We start from the raw sequence: 21965 nt of genomic DNA, 5'->3' as shown, positions 1-21965 counted from the left end.
ATGTACACAAAATCAAGAGTCTCACCATGCTCATGGCTCCACGAGGGAATTCCTATGAGCTAAAAAGAAAAAAAGTGATCTGATGATTTTAGTTTAGTGTTTGAGAATTTTTCTTTTTTGACCACAATAGGAAGTTTAACATGCTGATGTTTAGTGTGGATCTTATTTTGTCACGAACACATTTTACGTTAGTATATTTAACTTTCAAAAACACACAGGACTGCTGCCTCCCGAGTGACAACCTCATGTGAATGTGGTCAGGTCGCGTGCTAATCAGACGGTTGGTGGTTTGAGCCCTCTGCAGGCTGAAGTGTCCTTGGGCAAGATACTGCAGGATGCATCAATCAGAGTGTGTGTGTGTGTAAGCAAAAAGCAGTAGAAAATCTAAAGGCACAGAATAAATAAAAAGAGCTGTGTAAATGTGGCCTCGCAGCACAATTACACTTTTGCATAAAAAAGCAGAACAGGAGTCTGTTTACCATCTGAAGAGGAGTACTGAGCACAGTTACAGGACAAACAGTGCATCTTAAGGGCAAGACAACTCTATAGCCAAAAAAGGCTATATGCACTGTTCTTTGATAGGTTTACATTTTGTTGTCACAGAATGAGCTTCTTGATTACACCTTTGTTGTCTTCATTGGTCAGTGTGACACCATTTCTCAACCACATTCATAGGCATCTTGTGCCAACATGCAGTGAAGTGTGCAGTACTGACAGGCTGAGCTGGTTGTGTTTACAACTAGTGGCAGTGAGGCAGAGTGATCTAGCTGCAGATGAATGTGTAGAGAGTCATTACCATCTGACAGAGAGGACAGCACCTGAGAGTAGGGGTGGTGGGAAAAAAATCGATACAGCATAGCATTGCAATATTTTACGCAGCAATATTACACTATACAGGGACACCAAACATGGATATTTAAATTGATCTAAATACTCAAGAACAAGAAAACTATGAACACGACTGCTCACCTCGGGGACCTCTGTCCTGAACATTAGCCGAGGAAACTTACATTAACTCAGCTCAAGCAAAATCAACCAATCAAACTGCCTAATTCAGAGCAAGCTAATAGCTAAGTTGGTAAAAACAGGACAGCGAGCTTCTTATATGTGATTGTAATCAATGTTTTTTTCACATTCTGCAGCCAATATGACTAAACATTTGCCCAGAGCTTAAGGATGTTGAACCATGCATGACTTGCACAGGTTGCCTGATAGGAGGCAACCTTTCTGCAAACAGTTGCAATCTGACTTGGACTGACTGAAGTCACTCTCAGAGAGACTGTCAAAATTTTGTAAATAATTACTACCTAATTTATAAACACAGACAAATTGCCAACCTGGTGCCATTGGTCTGAAGGATACTTTTTTACTGAGCACAACTTGAGGGAGCTCAACTCAGCTGGCTCAGCTGGTTGTGTTCTGGTTTATATTCCTGTAGAACTGAAGGCTACTGAGCATGTAATGTAATAGTTAAATGTGAATTTCTGTCTATGTGTTTTTCAATGATTTATTACAGTTTATTGCTGTATTATGAGAAACAGATTGCATATAATTGCCAACTGATGTCAGACTAACTGTCTCATGGCAACATTTATGGCAGGTTTTAGTGACGTGCTGGTGTGCTTGAAGTTGTGATAAGCACTTACCATACTGGGTTGTCAATTATACAAAACTAAGCTTGATTTAAATTACAGTTAACTATACATTAAGAGAAGAAGGCAATCCAATTCAGATTCTAGCTACAGTCATTAACACCTTTTATGCAGTGTCACACTAATTGAAAATGCACATACATCCATCTATCACATGGATGTATCCATCTATATACGAAATTGTGCCAATGCAAGTCTTACATAGTTAACAGACAATAAAATCATCACTTATTAATTATACATCTTTTCAGTCAACTCATCCTTGTGAGCATAACCTTTAACCTGTGGGAAGATTAAAAAAAAAAAAAAAGACAGCCAACTTTCCCACCAGTAGCATATGAATCCTCATGCCATATGGTACAATTGTCATCTGTTGCAACATAGTTCTCAGTAAATCTCTATAAATGTGGCCTTGATCCTGGGGGAAAGGATAGCTTGGCCTCCACACCCACTATGGATCAGCAGGCTTTCCTCTGTACTTCCAGTGGATCGGTTTCAACTGGAAAGAGACAGGTGCTTCACTTGACCTGAGTTGTCAGGACAAATTCAAAAAAGGTCACGCAAGATACACATCTCACAGAGAATGCAAAAATGTCGCGGTATTCACGACTGTTAAACCTTGGATATTTGACATAATTAAATTCCGCTGACCCTGAAATCGCCTGGACCCCGTGTCAGTTGTCCTGCCATCAAAGGAACATATATGTGTGTGTGTGTGTCTGCTTTCACAGTCGGCGGTGACTCATTCCTCTCCACTGTAACACATGTGTGGCTACATAATGGCACAGCTTTAAAAGGGCCGCATGCTTTTGCTGCTCTTTCGGTGGTTTGTGTACTAGGGAGGGACAAAAAAAGTGCTCAAAATGAAGAGCGAGACAGATCCTCTGTGATTAACATTTAATTCAAGAGTGCGCATTTCTAGCTTTTCCACTGCCCCACCGAGTGTGTGTATGGAGTGTGTGAAAACACACACACATGAAAACAGGCAGATGAAGCCTTGACTTAGTGTGTGTGTTTACATGGGTGTGCTACAAAAAACATGGAATTAAGCATGCGACTCTTTTGTAGATGTATTAGGGAGTGGCTGAACGAGTGAAGCAGTGATAGTAGCAGAGAAACAGAGACCATCCCTGGTTATTTGCATAAGAAGAGCTATGAAAGGGGAAACAAAAACGTGTTGTATAACATTCAAGAATTCCAGACGTGATCTAATGACTAAAAAAGAAGGGGGCCAGCAGGATTAAGAGATTTGCCATGTTTCCCCCCTACCTGCCTCTCCCTTCTTCCATGTCCCCTAAGGAACATCTCCACAGCCATCTCTTGTGGAATAGGGCAGACAGGACAGCGCTAGCCCCTGCTTCCTGTGCTGCAGGCTGCAGCTCTCTCAGTTCCCTGCTCAGGAGAACCCATTAGTCCACAATTTGTTTGATAGCCTGGACACATGAGGGGGGGTCTGTTTAATGCATGAGTTAGAGGAAACGCATTACTGTAGTGTCGCTGAAGGAGGAGACCATTGCAAAAGACCACATGGAAATAAAAGAGATAAAGTAGATGATGTTGGAATGCAATGATTATAAGTAACAAATGGGCTTGTAGCCAAAAATGATATATTCTCTTAACTTTTGTTCCATTTATTTTTAATTGATTTTCTAAACTATTCCACAGCAACTGTCTAAAAGAATGACAGTAACTATGCTGTCACTCATTTAATTTGGACTGTGTTGCTTTTTTTGAAGCTAGATGCTACCTTATATTGATGAAAGGGTAGAGTTCTAATTTACCAGCTAATACTGGCAAGCTTGGATAGCAACCTGTATCCATAAACTGTATGGGTACAATGAAAAACTTTGAAAAAACTGTCCACAGAGGGTAAAATAATTTCTTGCACCAAGCTATAAATGTGCTTTTTAATGATGTAAGGCTTGGCACTTTAACATGGGAGTCTGTGGAGATTGACTCAGTTTTGGAGCATGCCTCAAGTGCCAGCTGGAGGAACTGCACCTGTGGAACTTTCACGATTCATATATTTTCAGATCTGGATGTTGCCCCTTGGAAAAAAACATAGTCATCCTGTTTTAAAGCATTTTAGCTGTTCGTGAAACAGTCAAACATTTAATAGAAAAAGATTGAAAAACATAAAATGATGTTCTTTTCTGCCAGTGGTCCAATATGAGTCAACAGGGCCAGTGCTGGCTGGTAACAAAACCAGTGTAGCAGTTCATTCCTACAATAATCTTTGCGCGATCACCACTGAACTTGTTTATAATGTTATATATGATGACTTCAAAGCAGGCTTTTGTTCCTAAATGGCCTCCACCTCCACACAAACAACAAGTAGTTGCATAAAGCATTCAGAATTTTTAAAAAACAGGCGCTGTGGCAAAGGGGGAGGGGGATTGCGAGCTTACAGGGATTTCATTTGTACCTTTATGCAACTGCCAGTGTCGCCGAGGTGCAGGTGGGACGGATGGCGATGTGATTCTACTGCTGTTAATGTTGAGTTCTCATATGGCGTCCATACTGGTGGACACAGCAGTGCTGTGCATACCAGTCACGAGCACTGTGAAGCATTCAGAGCAGGCTGCTTCACCGTTACTGTATTTTAAAAAGAAGCATGAATGGCAAATGAATGCCAAATCTGATTGCCAAATGTGGGGTTCATTGCACGAATTTTGCAAACACATTAGCTTGTTTATTATATCATATCAGTATGTTGGCTCCAATACATGAAGCTCACCTGCATTCATTGCTGCTACACACTGTTATAAACCACATGCACAAAAGCGAAACTATGTGAGGCAGTGAGGAGCCCTGAGGAGTCCTGGACAGGCTGTTATCTCATCCAGGGAGATAGGAAGTATGGACAGGAAATCTAGAGGGAGGGGGAGGAGAGGGCCCATATGGGAAGTACAGTGTAAACAGTCTCAGCTTTTAATCATCCCAGCTCACGTTCGGAACTGGACACACTTTGATGTTCTCCCTCAGTACCCTCTCCACCCTCCCCTCCTTAGTTCCCAAACGGCTGTGCTGAGGGCCAGTCGAGGGGCGGGTGTGCAGATAGTGGCCTGGGACGCTTTAGAGAGACGGGGAGGCATTCACTACCTTGTAGGACACTGAGACGAAAAAATGTGAAGTGTTGCACAGTTACCCAGTGTCAAGCCTTAATTATAGCTTATGTATTTGAGGGAGCTCTCAAAGTTCACTTCAACATTTCAAAAACAACAATGCAGAAAAGGAATAAAAGAAAGTCAAGATGACTTTAAGTTAACATAGGTGGAGTTTTAAGGATACCTTAATTGGACCTGTTAAAAGAACACAGTTTATCTCCATTTCTCAAAAAGAAGTTCCAACAACAATCCTCAAGTTCGTCATTGTTTCAGAAGCTTTTGGGCTTCTCCTTTAATCACCGAGTTTCATTTTGGAAGGGAGAGGGAGTCAAAATTCCTCAGCACTTGTATTTGTCCAAATAGTGCTGGCCAGACCAGTGTTCCAGTGAGCGTGTTCATTCAGAGGAAAGGGCACACTTCCAGGGAGATCACAGTTTAACAGATCAGACGGAGACAAGTACCACAGTGAAATCTCATGGATTCAGAACTTCAGAGTTTGTCCCACACATGGTAGCAAACATGATCAAAACAAGGATGCAATGCAATTCCCAGGCTCAGGGAAGCAACGTATTGATAAAGATGAACAAGCATCTAAAATGACAAAAGATGAAAACTCTGTTAGTCCATAAAAATTTTCAGAAAAGTGGAATATAAAAGACATGCATCGACAAGGTTGGCTTATATTTAACACAGACGAGAATGCTATGCAAGATGGAAACTGGAACTTTTTAGCCATCAGTCCCCTCGTCCACTGGAAGACAAGAACATAAAGTGGGACCATGAAGCTGCCTGCAGAGGCAACAGAGACCTGTTACAACAGGCCTGAGCTGCAACAAAGAGCATCCTGCAGCATAACACCACCTCTGTGCAGTATGAGAACAGCCAGGGAGGAGAGAGCCTCGCAGGACCATGCCCTCCCAGCCTTGGACAGCAACACAATTGGTGGTTTGACCAGAGGAAAACAGAGTAGATGTATAACCTATTTGGGCAGCCGAAAAAAAAGAAAAACAGAAAGAAACAGGGGGGAAAAAGCAGGGATCTTATCAGCACAAAATTAAGCTGACGGTGGCAGAGATAAAAAAGAATGGTTTGAGGGTGGCACTCAACCTTTCATCCACACCTTTAGGGGAATACACAGCTTCATTAAAACCCTGTGTCGCCCTACAAACATTGCAAAGTCTTAAACAACAACAACAACAACAACAAAAAGCTGGAAATCCCAGAAAGCTGGAAGTGCTTTGATCTCAACAGCTATGTGTTATGTATCCACAACATGTTGTCAACATCCCACACAGACAGGGTCCAGTCAGATCAGCTTAAAACTGGAGTGGGAAAGCAGAAGTGGCTTCTCACTGTGACTAATGCTGGGCTTTTCTCCATCAGAGCATTATAAATCCTTATCAACTATGGCAAACTGCAGCATCTGGCTCACCATTCACAAAACCTCCCATACCTGGTGAGTGAAGCGAGACAAGATCCCACAGAACCTAATATCTTTCGTCCCGTGTCTCTGGAGACGGCAAATAAATCGACACGGCGGAGCTTTACAGCGTAGGGACCTTAATCCACTCTTGAATCCTGAATATGCACACTGAATAGAGAACATACTTCACATTTGGACAGTTAAAGGCAAGATTTTTAACCTAAAAAAACCCCCATTAAATGACAGGTTTTATATTGGTCTCGACATGCTGTCATTTTGCAGTCACTGGCCACACCTTGATATTAAATATAATGGGAGAGAGCATCAAATGCCAAAAATAGTCACTGCAAAACAAAACAGTTACCTTAGAAAAGATACACGTTAGAGAGGCTGGTGGACTGAGCCAAACCACTGTTTCTCAGGAGAGAGCTAAAATAGACTGAAAATAAGCTAACCTCAATAACACGTTTGTCATCACTGTTGTTAAAGGAATTCATATGTTCTATCATCACAAGCCCAGTGTTGAGTGGAAAGAGTGCTGCTGTAAGCAGCTCTCAGAAAGGCACACTGTGCTGTAAACCATAGTCTCTGCTGCAGGAGTCTTTTAGCAGCGGGTGCTGTGTAAACTGTAGGGAAACATAAGTCACTCTACAGAGGGATTGGTGCACTGAAAGAGGTGGGAGTGTAAAATAACTTTCCAATTAAGGCTTTTAACACAGACTAAGTTATTAGTCAAGCGGTGATTGCAAAAGAGGTTAAAGTGACTCTCTTGGGGGGGTCCAAAGAATAACACTTACTGTGTTAAGTGTTCCCAGTAGTGTACTATAGGAGAAGCTTTCAGGCTGGTAATCCATATCTGACAGAGCAGAAGTGTAACTACATGTGTTGTAAAGCTGTTCTATCAATACACAAAATGAAGATCAGATATTGACCATATGATCATTGAGTTAGTCTATTGCAGTCTATGGAAAATTGTTGCACCAGGTGCCACAAAGGTGCTGGGCCACCTGTGCACCAGGTGAGCTTTGAGGTAAATGGACAGTGCTGTGGTCATGTAGTGCAGGTACCCTTTGATGACACCCTACCTGCATGAGTTTTCCCTCTGCTTTGCCGGCACTTCCTCCCACGAACACCCCTTCCAAGGTGAGGGGTTTCCCCGTGGGCTCGTGCTTCAGCAGCGTCACCTTGATAATCGCTCGGAGAACCGGCCGCTCGGACTCCAGGCCCTGCTGGCCCAGCACCACCTGCAGAGCCGCCATGAGCAGCCACGGCCAGAGCCCGGCCGGGCGCCGCTGTGGGACGGTCATGGCCTCGGCTGTAGCGGCGGGTCCCGGCCGCACATCTTGGACTTCAAAGCAGGCAAGCACCGCGGATAAACAAGACGCAAGAAAGCGGTATCGACAAGTACACGCACAGGTCCCGCTTTATTCCTTCTGCCTACTTGCTTAACAGATCTGGGCTTTCAAAGCCGGAGGACTTCCATGGTAACTCATAAAACTTCCATTCAACACTAGAGTTAATATTCCCAGTCTAACACGTTACAGATATGCATATGTCTCACGTGGAAAGTGATGTCTCACACGAGGAAAAAGCTCCGATTAACTGTTATCCAGTGTCATTAATGTGGGTTGAGAAGCACTGCATGCGCCAGTGCACTGTGAAGACGAGCCGTGCCGTATTAGATCTTAAAGAGTGCATTTGTTTCCACCGGGGTGCTCTTCATCACAGGCGGGTCTATGTCCTCGTCTGGAGGGTGTTTACGTGGTAGCTTAACTCCGGTATCCTCTCCAAGAAGGACTGGGTCCTCTCCTGGCAACTGTGTATCCGTAAATCCTCGGGACTGTTTTTACAATGCAGCGCACATTGACCACTGTACCTTCCAGTCACATTTTGCGAGCACACAGGAGGCAAAGCTTTAAAAGTTAAACCCGTCCCGTGAGAGCAACACTTTGTGGATAAATCCACCAAAAACGCACGAGAGCGACGTCTACGACTTCAAAGGCTGGCTTACAGGTTGCCGCCGGAGAGTTATGAGGCATGCTGACGGATCAAATGCGGCGCCGAAAAGTTGGGCAATGTTTCTTACAGCCGACGAGTTGCGAAAAAATAATCCTCGAAGAAGCTGCTCCGTTCAGCACACAGCTCTGTGTAATTATTAACCGAAGCAAACGGGCCGTTGCCTTACTTTGCTTGTAGCCTGGTAATTAAAACTGGGTCCGAAGCGTCTTCAGTGACACGGCCATCAACTTCTTTCAAACCTACCCGTCAGGGGGGCGACACGCGCGCGCGCGCACGCATACACACACGCAGGCTTCCCCCGAGTTCAGTGCCTCCGCTGCACTGTGAGAAATTAGACCCGATCCTCCTGAGAAGAATGAAGGAAATTGACTCGTTTATCAAAACTATCACTGAAAGCGGAGGGGGAAATCTGCAAAAAGTTAATTTAAAAAGTTGCCCAGCCTCCTTGTAGTGTTTGTTTGAAGGGGATAAAGCATAGAGACACAGTGTACTATTATAACACCGTTCTAGAACTTTACCTCCCGGACTCTGTCTCTCCCCTGGGATCTCATTTGAAAGTGTCTACCTGCTCCCTCTCCTGCTACTTTCACGTGCTAACGGGGACGGGAGTTTGATCAACACTTCACCCCTAATCCTGTAAACAGATTGTGTTTCAAGTGTTTTACGTTGTTATTTGTATAAGCCATTAGTGGAATTGCAGCGTTAGTACTACATTTTTCTAACGTCACTGAAAATCTATTTTGCGGTAAGAATCAAACGCAATCTAATTTTCTTGCATGTGTAAGAACGTAAACATACAAACAAACAAAAATCGTTCATTTTCTTTTAACGTTATCGTAGGTGGAGTTAACGAGGAGCACCTGAATGCAGCATTAGTAAGTGGAAGGCGGATCCGCCGAAAAGCAGCAGTTTCACCAAAAACAAGTAAGTGGCTCCCTCTGGTGTCTACAACAAGCAACACCCCTTTATTATTAATAATGCAGTACACACTAAACATCCAACCATAAACTGTATTCACGTTTATTTAAAATTCTAGTTTCATATTTTAAAAAGTACATCAATAGTGAGAATAAAAAGGTAGGGAAAACACAATAAAGCAAACAATCAGTAGACAAAGTGTTTCTCCCTCGTAAAATAATTTGAGTCCTTTTTAAGCACTCCAATACCAATTTATGGTTTACAAGACTTATTTTTCTATTTCAGTTCTCTGAAAATAACATTACAATCTGGTAAAACTATTTCACAAAATCATGTACGTAAATATCCATGCTTTATACATTTACAAGCATACTTGTTTTAAAAATGTAATTTAAAATTTTACAGAAATAAAAGCATCAGTGTTAATTACAATGGATGTGTAAAATAAGAGGAGAAAACATTACTGTACAACTACATACAATGTACAACATATATGTACTTCTGCAAAAGACTTTGTAATAAGATTTAAAAGAGAACAAAGCAACAAGCATTCACACAATAAATCATCTTTCCAATTCGAGACTCAAGTATGGTAATAGTAAGAGCTTAAGCTCACATCCTGGAGTGACTCAAGGCTCCCTGTCACATGCCAATCAAACCAACAAGCTGAGATCTATGATGAGAAATATGAGACACTGTCATCACGGATCTGTTGATTTTAGCAAGCATAAAAGCCTTAATTGCCTTTTCTTTCACTAATTTTACTCTGGAATTTGACCCTAAACAGCCTTACCTAAAGAGTTGGTGTATTTCCTGTGCAGCTGCTGTTATAATTTCAGACTGGAATCACTGGAAGTATCACCAACTGTAACAGGTACAATATCCCTCTCATGATCTGTGGTAACCTTAATGTAGGGACACAAAGAAGGCAAATAATCCAGGCTTTCTGCTAAACTATATATAAGGCCACTAAATATATATATAGTATAGATTTATTCAAATTATATAACAATATCAATAATTTTCTGTATGAATACAGCCTGAAACATAATCGGATTTTCACATGTTCTACATGTTGTTCTAAACGTTGAAAAAGAACCAACTTTTCAAAACAGTATGCAAAATATTTGCTACATTTTTTAACTATGCGGAAAGATCCATTATTAATGATTTGTGTGTGGAAAAAGCTTCAGTGTCAGGTTTGATCACCTAGAGCAACAGTAACCTCATTGCCACTTTATTAGGTACACCAACTGCGTCTTAACACAATTATCTACTGAGTTGATCACTTTGCAGTAACCCAGAATGTGCAACATCAGACACTGATGATCTACTGGGATTTCCGCATCTCTGAATGCATACATCCTTGAACCTTTATGCAGATGTACTACGACATTAGAGGATGACGCTGAGTGCCACTCAATTGCTGCTGCCACACTCAGATGGTCAGAATCTCGCATGTACAGCATGAAAGCATGGATCTATCCTGCCTTTTATCAATGGTTCATGCTGATGGTGATGTAATGGTGTCAGGGATAGTTTTTGGTACCAACTGAGCACTGTTTAAACTCCACAGCCTGTCGGAGTGTTGATGCTAACCGCATCCATTCCTTTATTACCAATGTGTCCCCATCTTCTGATGGCTGCTTCCAGCACCATGCCACAAACCTCAAACTGGTTTCTTAAGAACAACAGTGAGTTCACTATTATTTTACTCAACTGGTCTTCACAATATCCAGATCTCAACCTAATAGAGTACCTTCAGGATGCTCTATTAGGTTATTCCCATCGTGTGCATCTGACAAAACGTCAGCAACTGTGTGCTGTTATCACGTGAGTCTGAACCAAAATCTCTGAGGAATGTGTCTCATGTTCCTCAATGAAAAAAGATCAACTATCATTTCTAACCTTTCTTGCAATTGCAGCCTATCAAGAACCAAAACCACTGTGCTGCTCTGATCCACCCTCCCGCCTTCCCTTGCAAACTTTCCTACAAGTTTGGGTTACTTTACTGTCTAGCACAGTAAAGGAAAAAACATCTTAGATCAGGAATGTGATGCATCAAAAAATACCTCAATGTCAAACATTACAAAAAAACATAAAACAGATGCACTTTAGCTTCAGGAACTCTTCAATGCGCAGCCTTACCTCAATGATAGCATCCTCAGGCATTTCCTCTGGTACAGACTCCACACACTGCTCTTTGTATGGAACTAGAGGAGCAATACTCGATGCAGATACTATGGTGGGTCCAGCAGAGAAAGGGATAGACCTGATGACACCGTTGCTGTCACACAGTGGGCTGTCACGGGTGTTGGATGAAGACTCTAGCTCAGGGACCACCTCGTCTTGGGGCTCAACTTTAACCAGGCAGGTATTGGGTGGGGTCTGCATGACCTCATCTGCGATCTTAAAAATTGCCTCCAAGTTGATTTCACAGTTTTTCACCTCCTGCTTCTCATTTTTCTGCAGGCATTGGTTATTGTCGTGGAAACACAACATACCGACAGGATATCCTGCCTAAAATGGTGATATAAAAGCATATGTTAAAGATGGCCCAAATACCACTCACTGACTTGTTACGTCACATGACAGTGGTCCTACCTGATAATAACTCTGAGGCGAGAATAAGCCTGTCTGAAGGCCACCACCTGCCATATGAGGGGCCACAAGGTTGGGATGGTAGCAATGACCAACTTCAGGAAGGACAAAAGATAGCATGTTAAGTGAAATGGTACACTGGCTATATTTTACTAAATAATATTTAATGCTTACGTGGGGAATAGTAGCCAGGCTGGTACTGAGCATTACAAGGACTATAACTGGTGAAATTTGGACTTCCATGGTTTGCGTGGGCCAGGAAATTCTGCTGAATGTGCACAGCATTGGCGCTTGAGTTTACTCCAGTGTAAGGGCGGTTTAAAGGTACTGGTAGCTCTTTGCCTGAGGAAAACAAAGCAGAAGGAAGAGCCGCAGCCCTCATCAGGAATCGTGGTGGGATGGGGGTCCCAGTGTAGGCTTGGGTTTTACTTGGATAGTAAGGAGGAGTGGCCTTTTGATTTGTGGGGCTCAGCAGCAAAGAGCCTCCCGAAGAAACTGGAAGACACAAAGCACAACAACAACCTTTTAGACAGTACGAGAGGGCTTAAGTGTTGGTACAGGAGGGCACAGACTTATTGTCCTTAATAAGTTCAATATGGTGTTCGGAAATATGACAGAAAACCCTATCAGGGTAATATTTCTTGAAAACATCTGAGTATTTTCTCTGTGACATGTAAGATTGTCAAATGAAAGTTTATTAATTCCTCTGGTCAACAGAAAAATATATTTAGAATACTCTCAAATGAGGTCAACTCTCCAGCAACACTTATAGTACAGCTTTATTACTTATGTCAAGGTCATCCCTCATGAAGGCCACAGGCCCAAACATGCCGATCAAGTAATAAAGCTGTGCTTCAACCTCTTTAGACCCTTGTTCTAAAGAGGAAGTAGGCGAAGTTGCGGCAGAAAGCTTTGTTCTGTTTTAAAGAATATTCTTCAGTTACAAAGTTTATGTACATAAAATGGGACAGTGTTGTATTTTTTTAAGGAGCTGATGACCCTTTTTACACAGAACTACTGTGCACTTTTGCAGAAACTACTCTTGTGGCTGAGGAACGGTTAGTGTGAACTTGAGCACCTCAGGGAAACCATATATTTCCACTATTATCCCTTAATAGCACTTGCCTCTTCTCATAGATGTTCCTCTGTCTTCCCCATCCCGATACAGGCGCTGATATCCACTCGGGGACCGGCACTTTATGTTCAGACCGGCTTGCAGCTTGGCCTTATTGTCCACGGTGAGCCTCCTCAGCCTCGAAACGAGTTCAGGCTGGTCTCGCTTGAAGTTGGGGTTGTAAAAGCTTGGATACTCCTTGCCGTCCAGGTCCTGTTGAGGGTCGGCCTTCTTGAACCCGTACAAGTTGAGCTGACGGACAAAGCTGGAGAAGTTGGTGGTTTTGAAGGAGTCGGCACTGCCCGCGGTGATGGCATTTGGAGACAGGATCTGCTTCTCGAACAGCTGCTGGTCAATGACGATTACCTCGCCCTGGCGGTCCCAGCAGATGGCGTTGTAGGCCGGGTTGTTCACCAGACGCCACAACTTTGCAGGAAAATTGCTGGGGTTGATTGAGTCCGGGAGTGAATTTAAACCGACTTCCATGCCTTTGCCTGTGCAACTGAGACAGGTATAACAATATTAAACAGCCCTGGTCAAAGCAGCTAACCTGCTTTACATGTTTATAACGTTACTATTTAACTTTAGTTTATGTTTTACATACACTCAAGTTATAACAAGTTAACAAAGTTATTTAACCACCATTCATTATATTAAACACATAATTACCCTTGTTAATGAAAACGGATTAAACTTTTTTAAAATTATAAATAAAATGCTGTAAAAAGTAAAATGTTATCTTTCACTGTTTCTGTTACTCTGCTAGCATTAGCTAACATTAGCAGTGGCTGTGTTATCTTGTCAAACAGCCTCTCCTAAGTAAAGAACTTTTTAGTTAAGAGCTGTTTTATCCATCTCCATATTTTCTCATATATTTTAAGTAAGGTTACATCTAAAATAAACACTGTAATAACTGCACCTGTATCACCAAGTCGCACTGGGAACCGTTGGAAGTTTACTGCCGTTGGTGGAGGTGCTGGAGTTCAATGTGACATCCCTCCGTTACTTTAAACAACGCTTAATTTGGGGGGACTACAAAGCCCAAGATCCTTTCACATTTCAACGCCGAAACTGGACCCTAAACGTCACACAGAGAGCCAAAAACAGTTTACAGCCTCTGGTTTACATGCTTTTGTTGCCATAGGCACACAAATGCCTTTAGGTAATATATGTTACTTTTAAACTGTTTTGCAAATAGCTCCAATGAATGCATCGCAGGTTCTCACACAGCCTGCTGTTTATAGCTTACATTTCACATCATCTGAGTTTATTTCTGAGTTTATTTACTTGCAGCTTCATACAAGACGCAAGATGATGAGCCTCTCCAAAGTTGGATGTGGCACGGCAACAGTGCAGTGACAAACGCAGGTTAATTATCCATGATAAACAAATAAGAAACAAAATGTGAGAAAACGATGTTAACTGTTGAAAGAGATTTGACTGGTAACATAATCAGTGTTTAGGTCAATGGAATTAATAGATGTCACCAAGCACATGTGGTGTGAAATTGTACCAAATGAAAACACGCTGAGCTGTGTCGCCACCTAGTGATAAGGAAGTAGTTTATTATTATTATTATTATTATTATTATTATTATTATTATTATTATTATTGTTATTGTTGTTGTTGTTGTTGTTGTTGTTGTTGTTGTTGTGATTATTATTATTATTTGTATTTAGATGTAGACAGCATCATCTATCTACATTTTGTGAAAACAAAAAATCTCACTGCCAAGCCAGTAAAATACATCCAATTTGTATCCTTTCATTGTCAAAATCCGATGTGTTGCTAATTCTATGTAATATTAACAACCTGTTAACAACATTACATGAGACTGGTGTGTAGCACCGCTTGAGGAGAACATGATGCCTTTATTCAGGTATGCAAATTCTGAAGTCAGTGAAACAATAACTCCAATCTCCACATTTCGACCTTTCTTCGAATTAGGTTTTTCGACTTTAATCTCAAAATTTTGACTTTATTGTCAAAATGATCAATAACATTTTTGTTTCTTAAGGTGGCCCTAATACTATGTCGTAAATATCCATCCATCCATTCGCTTCCGCTTATCCTTTTCAGGGTCGCGGGGGGCGCTGGAGCCTATCCCAGCTGCCATAGGGCAAAAGGCGGGGTACACGCTGGACAGGTCGCCAGTCTGTCGCAGGGCTAACACATAGGGACAGACAACCATTCACACTCACATTCACACCTAGTGGCAATTTGGATTATCCAATTAACCTATCCCCACAAGCTGCATGTCTTTGGATGGTGGGAGGAAGCCGGAGTACCTGGAGGGAACCCACGCAAACACGGGGAGAACATGCAAACTCCACACAGAAAGACCCCGGCCTGATGGTGGAATTGAACTCAGGACCTTCTTGCTGCAAGGCAACAGTGCTTGCCACCGTGCTGTAAATATCACTTTAGTTTATTATCAAACCTGGCAGCTCCGCACTCACCTTCAAGACTGAGGACGTGGTGAGAGCTCTCAGGAGGACCAGGGAGAGGAGCTCACCCGGCCCTGACAACATCAGCAGTCAAGTTCTGAGGCACTGTGCAAGGCAACTAAGTGTGTTCCAGACTCTATTTCAACACTCAATTGACAGTCACACCGCCCCCAGCTGTGGAAACACTCCACAGTCACCCCCACCCCCAAAAGAAACAACCCAAAGTCTCTCAATGATCTTCATCCTGTGGCCCTTACCTCCCTGGTGATGAAGGCCATGGAGAAGATCATAAAACAGCACATTGTAAGAGCAACTGACCCCCTGATGGACCCACTTCAGTTTGCTTACCGTGCACGCAGAGGCGTCGATGACGCAAAAATCTTCATCTTGGACTCCATCCACAAACATCTGGAGCTCCTTCACTCCTCCGCCAGACTTCTCTTTGCTGATTTTTCATCAGTGTTCAACACTCTGCAGCCTCATTTCCTGGCCATTAAACTTTCTTCCCAATTTCACCTGATCATCTAATCCTGTGGATATTGGACTTTTTGACCAACAGGACTCTGGTCTCTGTTCCACCTCCACTGGCTCCCCCCAGGGCTCTGTGCTCTCCCCCCTGCTCTTCATCCTCTAGACCGATGACTGCAGATCCACTCTTCAGAAGTTTGTAGAGTGGTGTGACAGCTCCAAACTTGAACTGAACGTGAGCAAAACCAAAGAGATGGTGGTGACCTGGCTGCTTCAGTCACCACCACCATCCATGGGAAGCCTGTGGAGGTAGTTGAGGAGTACAAATACTTGGGAACCATTTTTGACAACCTCATGAAATTCTCTGCTAACACAGAGGAAATTCTCAGGAGGTGCCACCAAGGGCTAATGGCCTTGTTGGCTGAAAACCTGTGCAAGAGTTCTGACAGGCAGGCCAATGATTTTTGAGCACACTGATGCAGTGTGCTGCAGTCTGTTCCTGTTCTGAAGGCTGAGGGAGGGAGTGGAACCAGCAGGTAATGGAGAAGGTCATGTTGCTTTCCAGGAAGGCATAGTAAAAAGGCATAGTAAAAATTAATTAATGTATTAATGACCCCTCTCACATTCTTCACCCCGCATTTCAATGGCTCCCCTCTGGGCGGCGCCTCCGCTGCACTTCCTGCAGGACTGAGAGGAGAAGAGCCACCTTTGTCCCCAAAGCCACTCTGCTTTTTAACTCCAGTCGATAAGACCATTTCCCACACCCATAAACATAAATTACTCTACACTCTTTTTTATGCTGCTAACACTTCATTCACTTTTAGTCACTTACAGTTATTTATTCACTTATTCAGTCGCTTTAATTTTAAAACTGTGTATATACTGTATATTTTAAGTATTTTTTTTTTTTATCTCATTCTTATTGCCTGTTTATGCCCTGTCCTTATTTTTAACGTCATGCTGCTCTGTTGTATCTTAATTGCCCCTTGGGGATAAATAAAGTCTCCCTGATTCAGATTTTTTTGTGCATGGACTTTTATTCAGGCGGACTACAGGGACGCCTCTGGGTTGCTAGGGCCTTATAAAGTGACGTAATATCCAGGCGACTAGAAAATCATCATAATATTAGTTGGCGTGATTGTTTAGTGTTTGTTCAATTATTTCGTCCGAACATAATGGCATTAGAAACAGTCCCCAAAGACCTGCGCCACCTGAGAGCCTGTCTGCTTTGTTCGTTAGTGAAGGTAAATCTTTATCTGAGAGAAAAACACTGTGAGGCTAGCTCCTGTGCTAACGTGGTGCTCTGCGCAGTGTTTTCCTCCTGTTTGGCCTAACAGGAAAATTAAAACTTCGAAATGACGCTTGGTTGCTTTTAGTCAAGGAATTATACCTAAGTATTCACTGGGGCATTTTTGTTTACAAAAAGACATCTGTGCTAGTTTGTTTGGTTTCTAGTCCCACGATAACGACTTGGGGCCGTACTAGAAAAATGTACAGAACCTGGCAGAGCCTGGGTAGAAGGTGATGTTATTGTGACAAAACGCAGAATAACGTTATTGGGGTTTTTTTTCTTAAGGTCGACAATAAGAAAAGAAACAAGGTGGACAATAATGGCTGAAGCGAAACTAAATATTTTAAGATTGACTTTAAAGTTAAAAATCCACGATAAATAAAACTAGAAACATTTATTGTTCCTCAATGCTTCCTCAGTGATTTATTTCGTAAGGTCGGGCGTGCAGGGAATCTGACTTTATTTTTGAGAAATTAAAGGTTTTTATTTTGGAGAGATTTCATTTAAAGTATAGCATGTTTACAGTAGTTTAAATGCGGGCTTCTTTTTGTTTTGTTTGTTTGTTTGTGTGTGTGTGGGGGGTTGGCAAATACCAGAAATGACACTTTGGCACAACACCAACACACAATCCCATCTCACTTTATTATTATTATTGTTGTTGTTATAGTAGTAGTAGTATTAATACTATTATTATTTAACCATGCACAGCCGTTATCAGTGGATGTGCCAAGGTTTGTTGGCATCATTATCTATGGTGGGTTCCAATATATGTATGACCCTCATTAGAAATATAGTCTTGCTACACTGAAGTGCAGCATTTTTAAAGCAGTTAATATTTCTCAAGTAATATCTCACTTCTCATTTTTGATCCTTTCTTCTGGCTCTTTTTATTGGACTCATGCAATCTGATACCTCACTTTTCTCTTGCTCTCTTCCAATTTAGACCATTGACCAGTTTGAATATGATGGCTGTGACAACTGTGAGTCATACCTCCAGATGAAGGGGAACCGAGAGATGGTGTATGAATGCACAAGTTCCTCGTTTGATGGGTAAGTGTTGACTAAGCAGTAACTATGTGTTTCTTTGTCTGTTCTTCCCTGTGGTTTACTGACACTGATTAAATGTTTATAGTGTGATCGCCATGATGAGTCCTGAAGATAGCTGGGTGGCTAAATGGCAGAGAATAGGTAAGGATCTGCTGAAGCATACAGTCATGGTTTTAAAAAAAGAAGAAGACAGTACATTCAGTTCTAAGGTTTTATGTATCAGGACATGATAAAAAATGTTAAATTGTTCATTATTTATTTAAGACAAAAAGGAGACACTGTTTCTGGAAAAACGAAGTACATCTTACACTGCTTTTATAATAATTGAGAGGGAAAATGGCACTTGATCATCAGCCAGTCTGAGCACCTCTATAAAAGCAGATGATTTAGCAGGTGTGTGTTAACATAGTGTCAGGGTGAAAAACAATCAGCGGTGATCTCATGAAAGCAACTGTTAGTGCCCATCAATTTAGGAAGGATTATAAACCAAACTATTGGAATGTCATCATTCTACAGTGAGATCGATTACTCACAAGTGAAAAACATTCAAGATAGATATAAATTTCCCAGTGGTGAACATTACAGCAAAGTCACCACAAGGTCAGACCATACACTGCTCAGAAAAAATGAACAACTAAGGCTTGTTTGAACGGGTTGTCAGGAGAAAGCCTCTTTTCTCTAAAAACGAACATGGCAGCATGGCTTTGGTTTGCAAAGTTGCATCTGAACAATCCACAAGACTTCTGGAACAATCCTATCAAAAGAGGCCAAAGTGGAGATGTTAAGCCAGTTGGTTGGAGAGAACCAACTGTCAAGCACGGTGGTGGAGGGATGATGGTTTGGGCTTGTTTTGTAGTCTCAGGACTTGAGCACCTTGTAGTCGACTATGAACTCCTACCAGGGTATTCAAATGTGAGGAGATGTCCCCAAAGCTAAATGTAGACTAAAATTGGGTCATGCAACAGGGCGATCGTGGCTCAAGAGTTGGGCGTTCGCCTTGTAATCGGAAGGTTGCCGGTTCGAGCCCCGGTTGGACAGTCTCGGTCATTGTGTCCTTGGGCAAGACACTTCACCCGTTGCCTACTGGTGGTGGTCAGAGGTCCCGGTGGCGCCAGTGTCCAGCAGCCTCGCCTCTGTCAGTGCGCCCCAGGGTGGCTGTGGCTACAATGTAGCTTACCATCACCAGTGTGTGAATGTGTGCATGAATGGGTGGATGACTGGATATGTAAAGCGCTTTGGGACTAGAAAAGCGCTATATAAATACAGGCCATTTACCATTTACCATAACCCAGCAAACACAGCAGCAAATCTACAACATAATGGCTGAAAATGAAAGGAATCAAGGTGCTGCAGTGGCCCAGTCAAAGTCCATGCCTCAATCTGACTAAAATGCTGTGGCGGGACCTGAAGAGACTGTGTGTAAAAGAATGCCTGCAAGCCTCAATGAACTGAAGCAACAACAACAACAAAAAGAATGAGCCAAAACTCTTCCACAATGATGAGAGAGACTGATAGTCAAATGGAAAACTGCTACTTTAAGTTATTGGTGCTAAAGGTGGTTCAGCAAGCTTACTGAATCATCCAGAAAATCCAGAAATTAGTTTTTCCACAGTGCTTATAGATTTTGGCTTTGGATTAGTTTTTGTTAAATAATGACACAGATATGACACAAATATGTTATGTTGTTGTTCAAATGAAGTTATTTACCTAATTTTAAAACCAGGACTATAACATTTTTTACATGCTTTTTAATAAATCTTGTAAACCTGCTAGTTATTAATGATAGCCACATAGTTCAGATTATGATCCATTTGTGTAATTATTTTTTTTCCTGCTCTGTCTTTCAGGCAACTTCAAGCCAGGTGTATATGCAGTTTCAGTGACTGGCAGACTACCTCCAGGTACATTCAAACACATCAGGGCACACACATTGGTTGGAATTGTCTTCTCACTTCATATGTTTCGGTTGCTCATTATTCTCTTCTCTGAAGGCGTAGTGAGAGAGCTGAAAAGCAGAGGGGTGATCTACAAATCCAGAGACACGGCAGTAAAGACGTAAATCCTGCTGATTGTCCCCAGAGCTGGATCATACTGTTTCACCATGTCTGTGATGTCTTGTGGAAATGTTAAGTTTTTGGAGCTTTTTAAATTTGGAAAAAAAAAAACAAAGATTGCTGACACATAAGAAAAGGTAGATATGTCTTATTTGTTTGAATAGTTTACGTGAAATAAAAACCTGTTTTATAAAAAAAGTGAGTGAGTGTCTTAAAACAAATGAATACATTGGATTTATATGCACCCGTAATCTGTGAATTAACTAAGTTTTCAGTGTCCCCGAGCAAGTGAACATGATCAGTTCATTTTTAATGGGACTAATCTGTCTACTGTCCAGAAGGGCACACAATGTGGTTTCTGACTGATGACCTTGAGCTGCGGTCCAAAATGATGATGATGGGGGTGAGGTCTCTAAGAGGACTGTGGTTAGACTCCGAGTTCATTCAACCTTTCTGGAACAGATTGCTGATATATGTTGACCAGAGAATACAAATAAACGCGTCCACATTCATGACTAACCTGGATATTTATTTGTTTTTAAAGGTATCTAAATTAGGTGGACCTTAGATTTTAGGTTTTAGACCATTTTTGACTTTTCAATTTATTTTATTTTTTGAAGGTTTTTTCCTATTTAATCTTTATGTTTTCAACATATAATGTCAGTCTTTCCACTCCTACAAGCCATTATGTTTGTTTATTTTAAAGTTTTTTAGCAAATAATAATAACTAGAAAATGCATTTTCTAACGAAACTGCAGTGTGGATGCTGATAGCTGAATGTTTTGAGCGGAAATGAAGCAACTGCTGAATGTTAAGTTAAAAATGTTGAAGGAGATGAAAAACAGAATGTTTCACTTGAAAACAAAAGTGTTTAAAGCTGATTTTCAGACAGGAAGAAGTTGAAAAGTAGCTGACCATGTTTAAAATGTACAGTAGAAAAAGTTGAGTAATGACAAAAGAAAATTCAGAGTCACAAAACATCTGAAGAAATATTTGAAACCTCATATTATTTAAGTCCCTGAATGTCTGAAATGTGGGAAAATCCACTACAGACAGTTAAATACTGTAACTTTTAATCATCCGGTCAGAAAAGATGATTATCTTTCAGATAATCATCTGGTCATGATCATCAAAAGTCATCAACTGACTCCACTGCCCACATTCTGCCATTGAAATACATGGTAAATTTTTGTTGAATAAAGTTGAATAATTTAAAAAATATAAAAGTTAAAAATGAGGAAAATACAAGCAGTCATGTCCAAAAGAAGAGGAATCTAACGGTGGTTGACTGGTTTTTCTAAGTTGAACGGTGTTGAAGGAGATAGATGCCAAAAAATGTACGGAATATGAAAAGTAGAAGAACAATCCTTGCTTGTGTGCTTAATCAGCATCCACACTAATAAAGCCAAATACCATCACCAAGCATTATTTCATTACTTCCGTTAAAAAAATATGTTGTGACAGGTTAGTATCATGCATCTAATAACATGCGTTACTTTTAATAGTCAGCAGGGGGCGACTACACTGGTTGCAAAAAGACCCTTGGCTCCTTTTCTCTACAATCTCAGCAAACACAGACAGCTTTATGGTTTTAATCTCTAGTTTCACATCATATTGAATAAAACTTTCTTTTACAAATGATGAATTCTTACAGTCAGAAAGGAGGATTATTCAGGGTCATTAGCCAATAAGTTATATAATCGATTTCTCTGTTTCTTCCGTCACCATTTGTCACATATGGTCGCAAAACACTAAGATGGCAAAGGTGGTTCATTCTGATTGTTGTTCATTCTGAGCAACAGAGTTCATCATGTTTTTTTTAGT

The 21965-nt window shown here is 41.5% G+C and overlaps 2 protein-coding genes across 3 annotated transcripts in view; one reads left to right on the top strand and one right to left on the bottom strand.

Annotated features, from left to right (window-relative positions):
* Positions 1-13973, bottom strand: part of LOC113030866 (E3 ubiquitin-protein ligase RNF43-like) — a 119474-nt gene extending 105501 nt beyond the window's left edge. The window contains exons 1-5 of one of the 2 annotated variants that reach the window (XM_026182619.1): positions 13754-13973; positions 12846-13336; positions 11895-12215; positions 11724-11815; positions 11268-11639 (exon numbers count right to left, since the gene is read on the bottom strand). In XM_026182619.1, coding sequence (XP_026038404.1) covers positions 11268-11639; positions 11724-11815; positions 11895-12215; positions 12846-13320 — 1260 coding nt within the window. In that variant the 5' untranslated portion in view covers positions 13321-13336; positions 13754-13973. Of the gene's footprint in view, positions 1-11267; positions 11640-11723; positions 11816-11894; positions 12216-12845; positions 13337-13503; positions 13713-13753 lie in introns of those variants that run through there. The other variant, XM_026182620.1, reaches the window with a different exon arrangement.
* A 2829-nt stretch (positions 13974-16802) lies between these two features.
* On the top strand, positions 16803-20339 carry supt4h1 (SPT4 homolog, DSIF elongation factor subunit). Its single transcript, XM_026181904.1, has 5 exons — positions 16803-16993; positions 17984-18090; positions 18173-18228; positions 19935-19988; positions 20079-20339. The coding sequence occupies exons 1-5, from the start codon at positions 16925-16927 to the stop codon at positions 20144-20146; spliced, it is 354 nt and encodes a 117-aa protein (XP_026037689.1). The 5' UTR covers positions 16803-16924; the 3' UTR covers positions 20147-20339.
* Positions 20340-21965: the final 1626 nt, after the last annotated feature.

Source organism: Astatotilapia calliptera, chromosome 10 (genome assembly GCF_900246225.1).
Source record: "Astatotilapia calliptera chromosome 10, fAstCal1.2, whole genome shotgun sequence".
Taxonomy (NCBI): Eukaryota; Metazoa; Chordata; class Actinopteri; order Cichliformes; family Cichlidae; genus Astatotilapia; species Astatotilapia calliptera.
This window is presented reverse-complemented; position numbering and strand designations above follow the sequence as displayed.

Coding starts and splice junctions, on each gene's coding strand:
- supt4h1 (XM_026181904.1), top strand. CDS start 16,925: ATGGCATTAGAAACAGTCCCCAAAGACCTGCGCCACCTGAGAGCCTGT. Junction 16,994..17,983: donor TGCTTTGTTCGTTAGTGAAG/GTAAATCTTTAT, acceptor CTTCCAATTTAG/ACCATTGACCAGTTTGAATA. Junction 19,989..20,078: donor GACTGGCAGACTACCTCCAG/GTACATTCAAAC, acceptor TCTTCTCTGAAG/GCGTAGTGAGAGAGCTGAAA.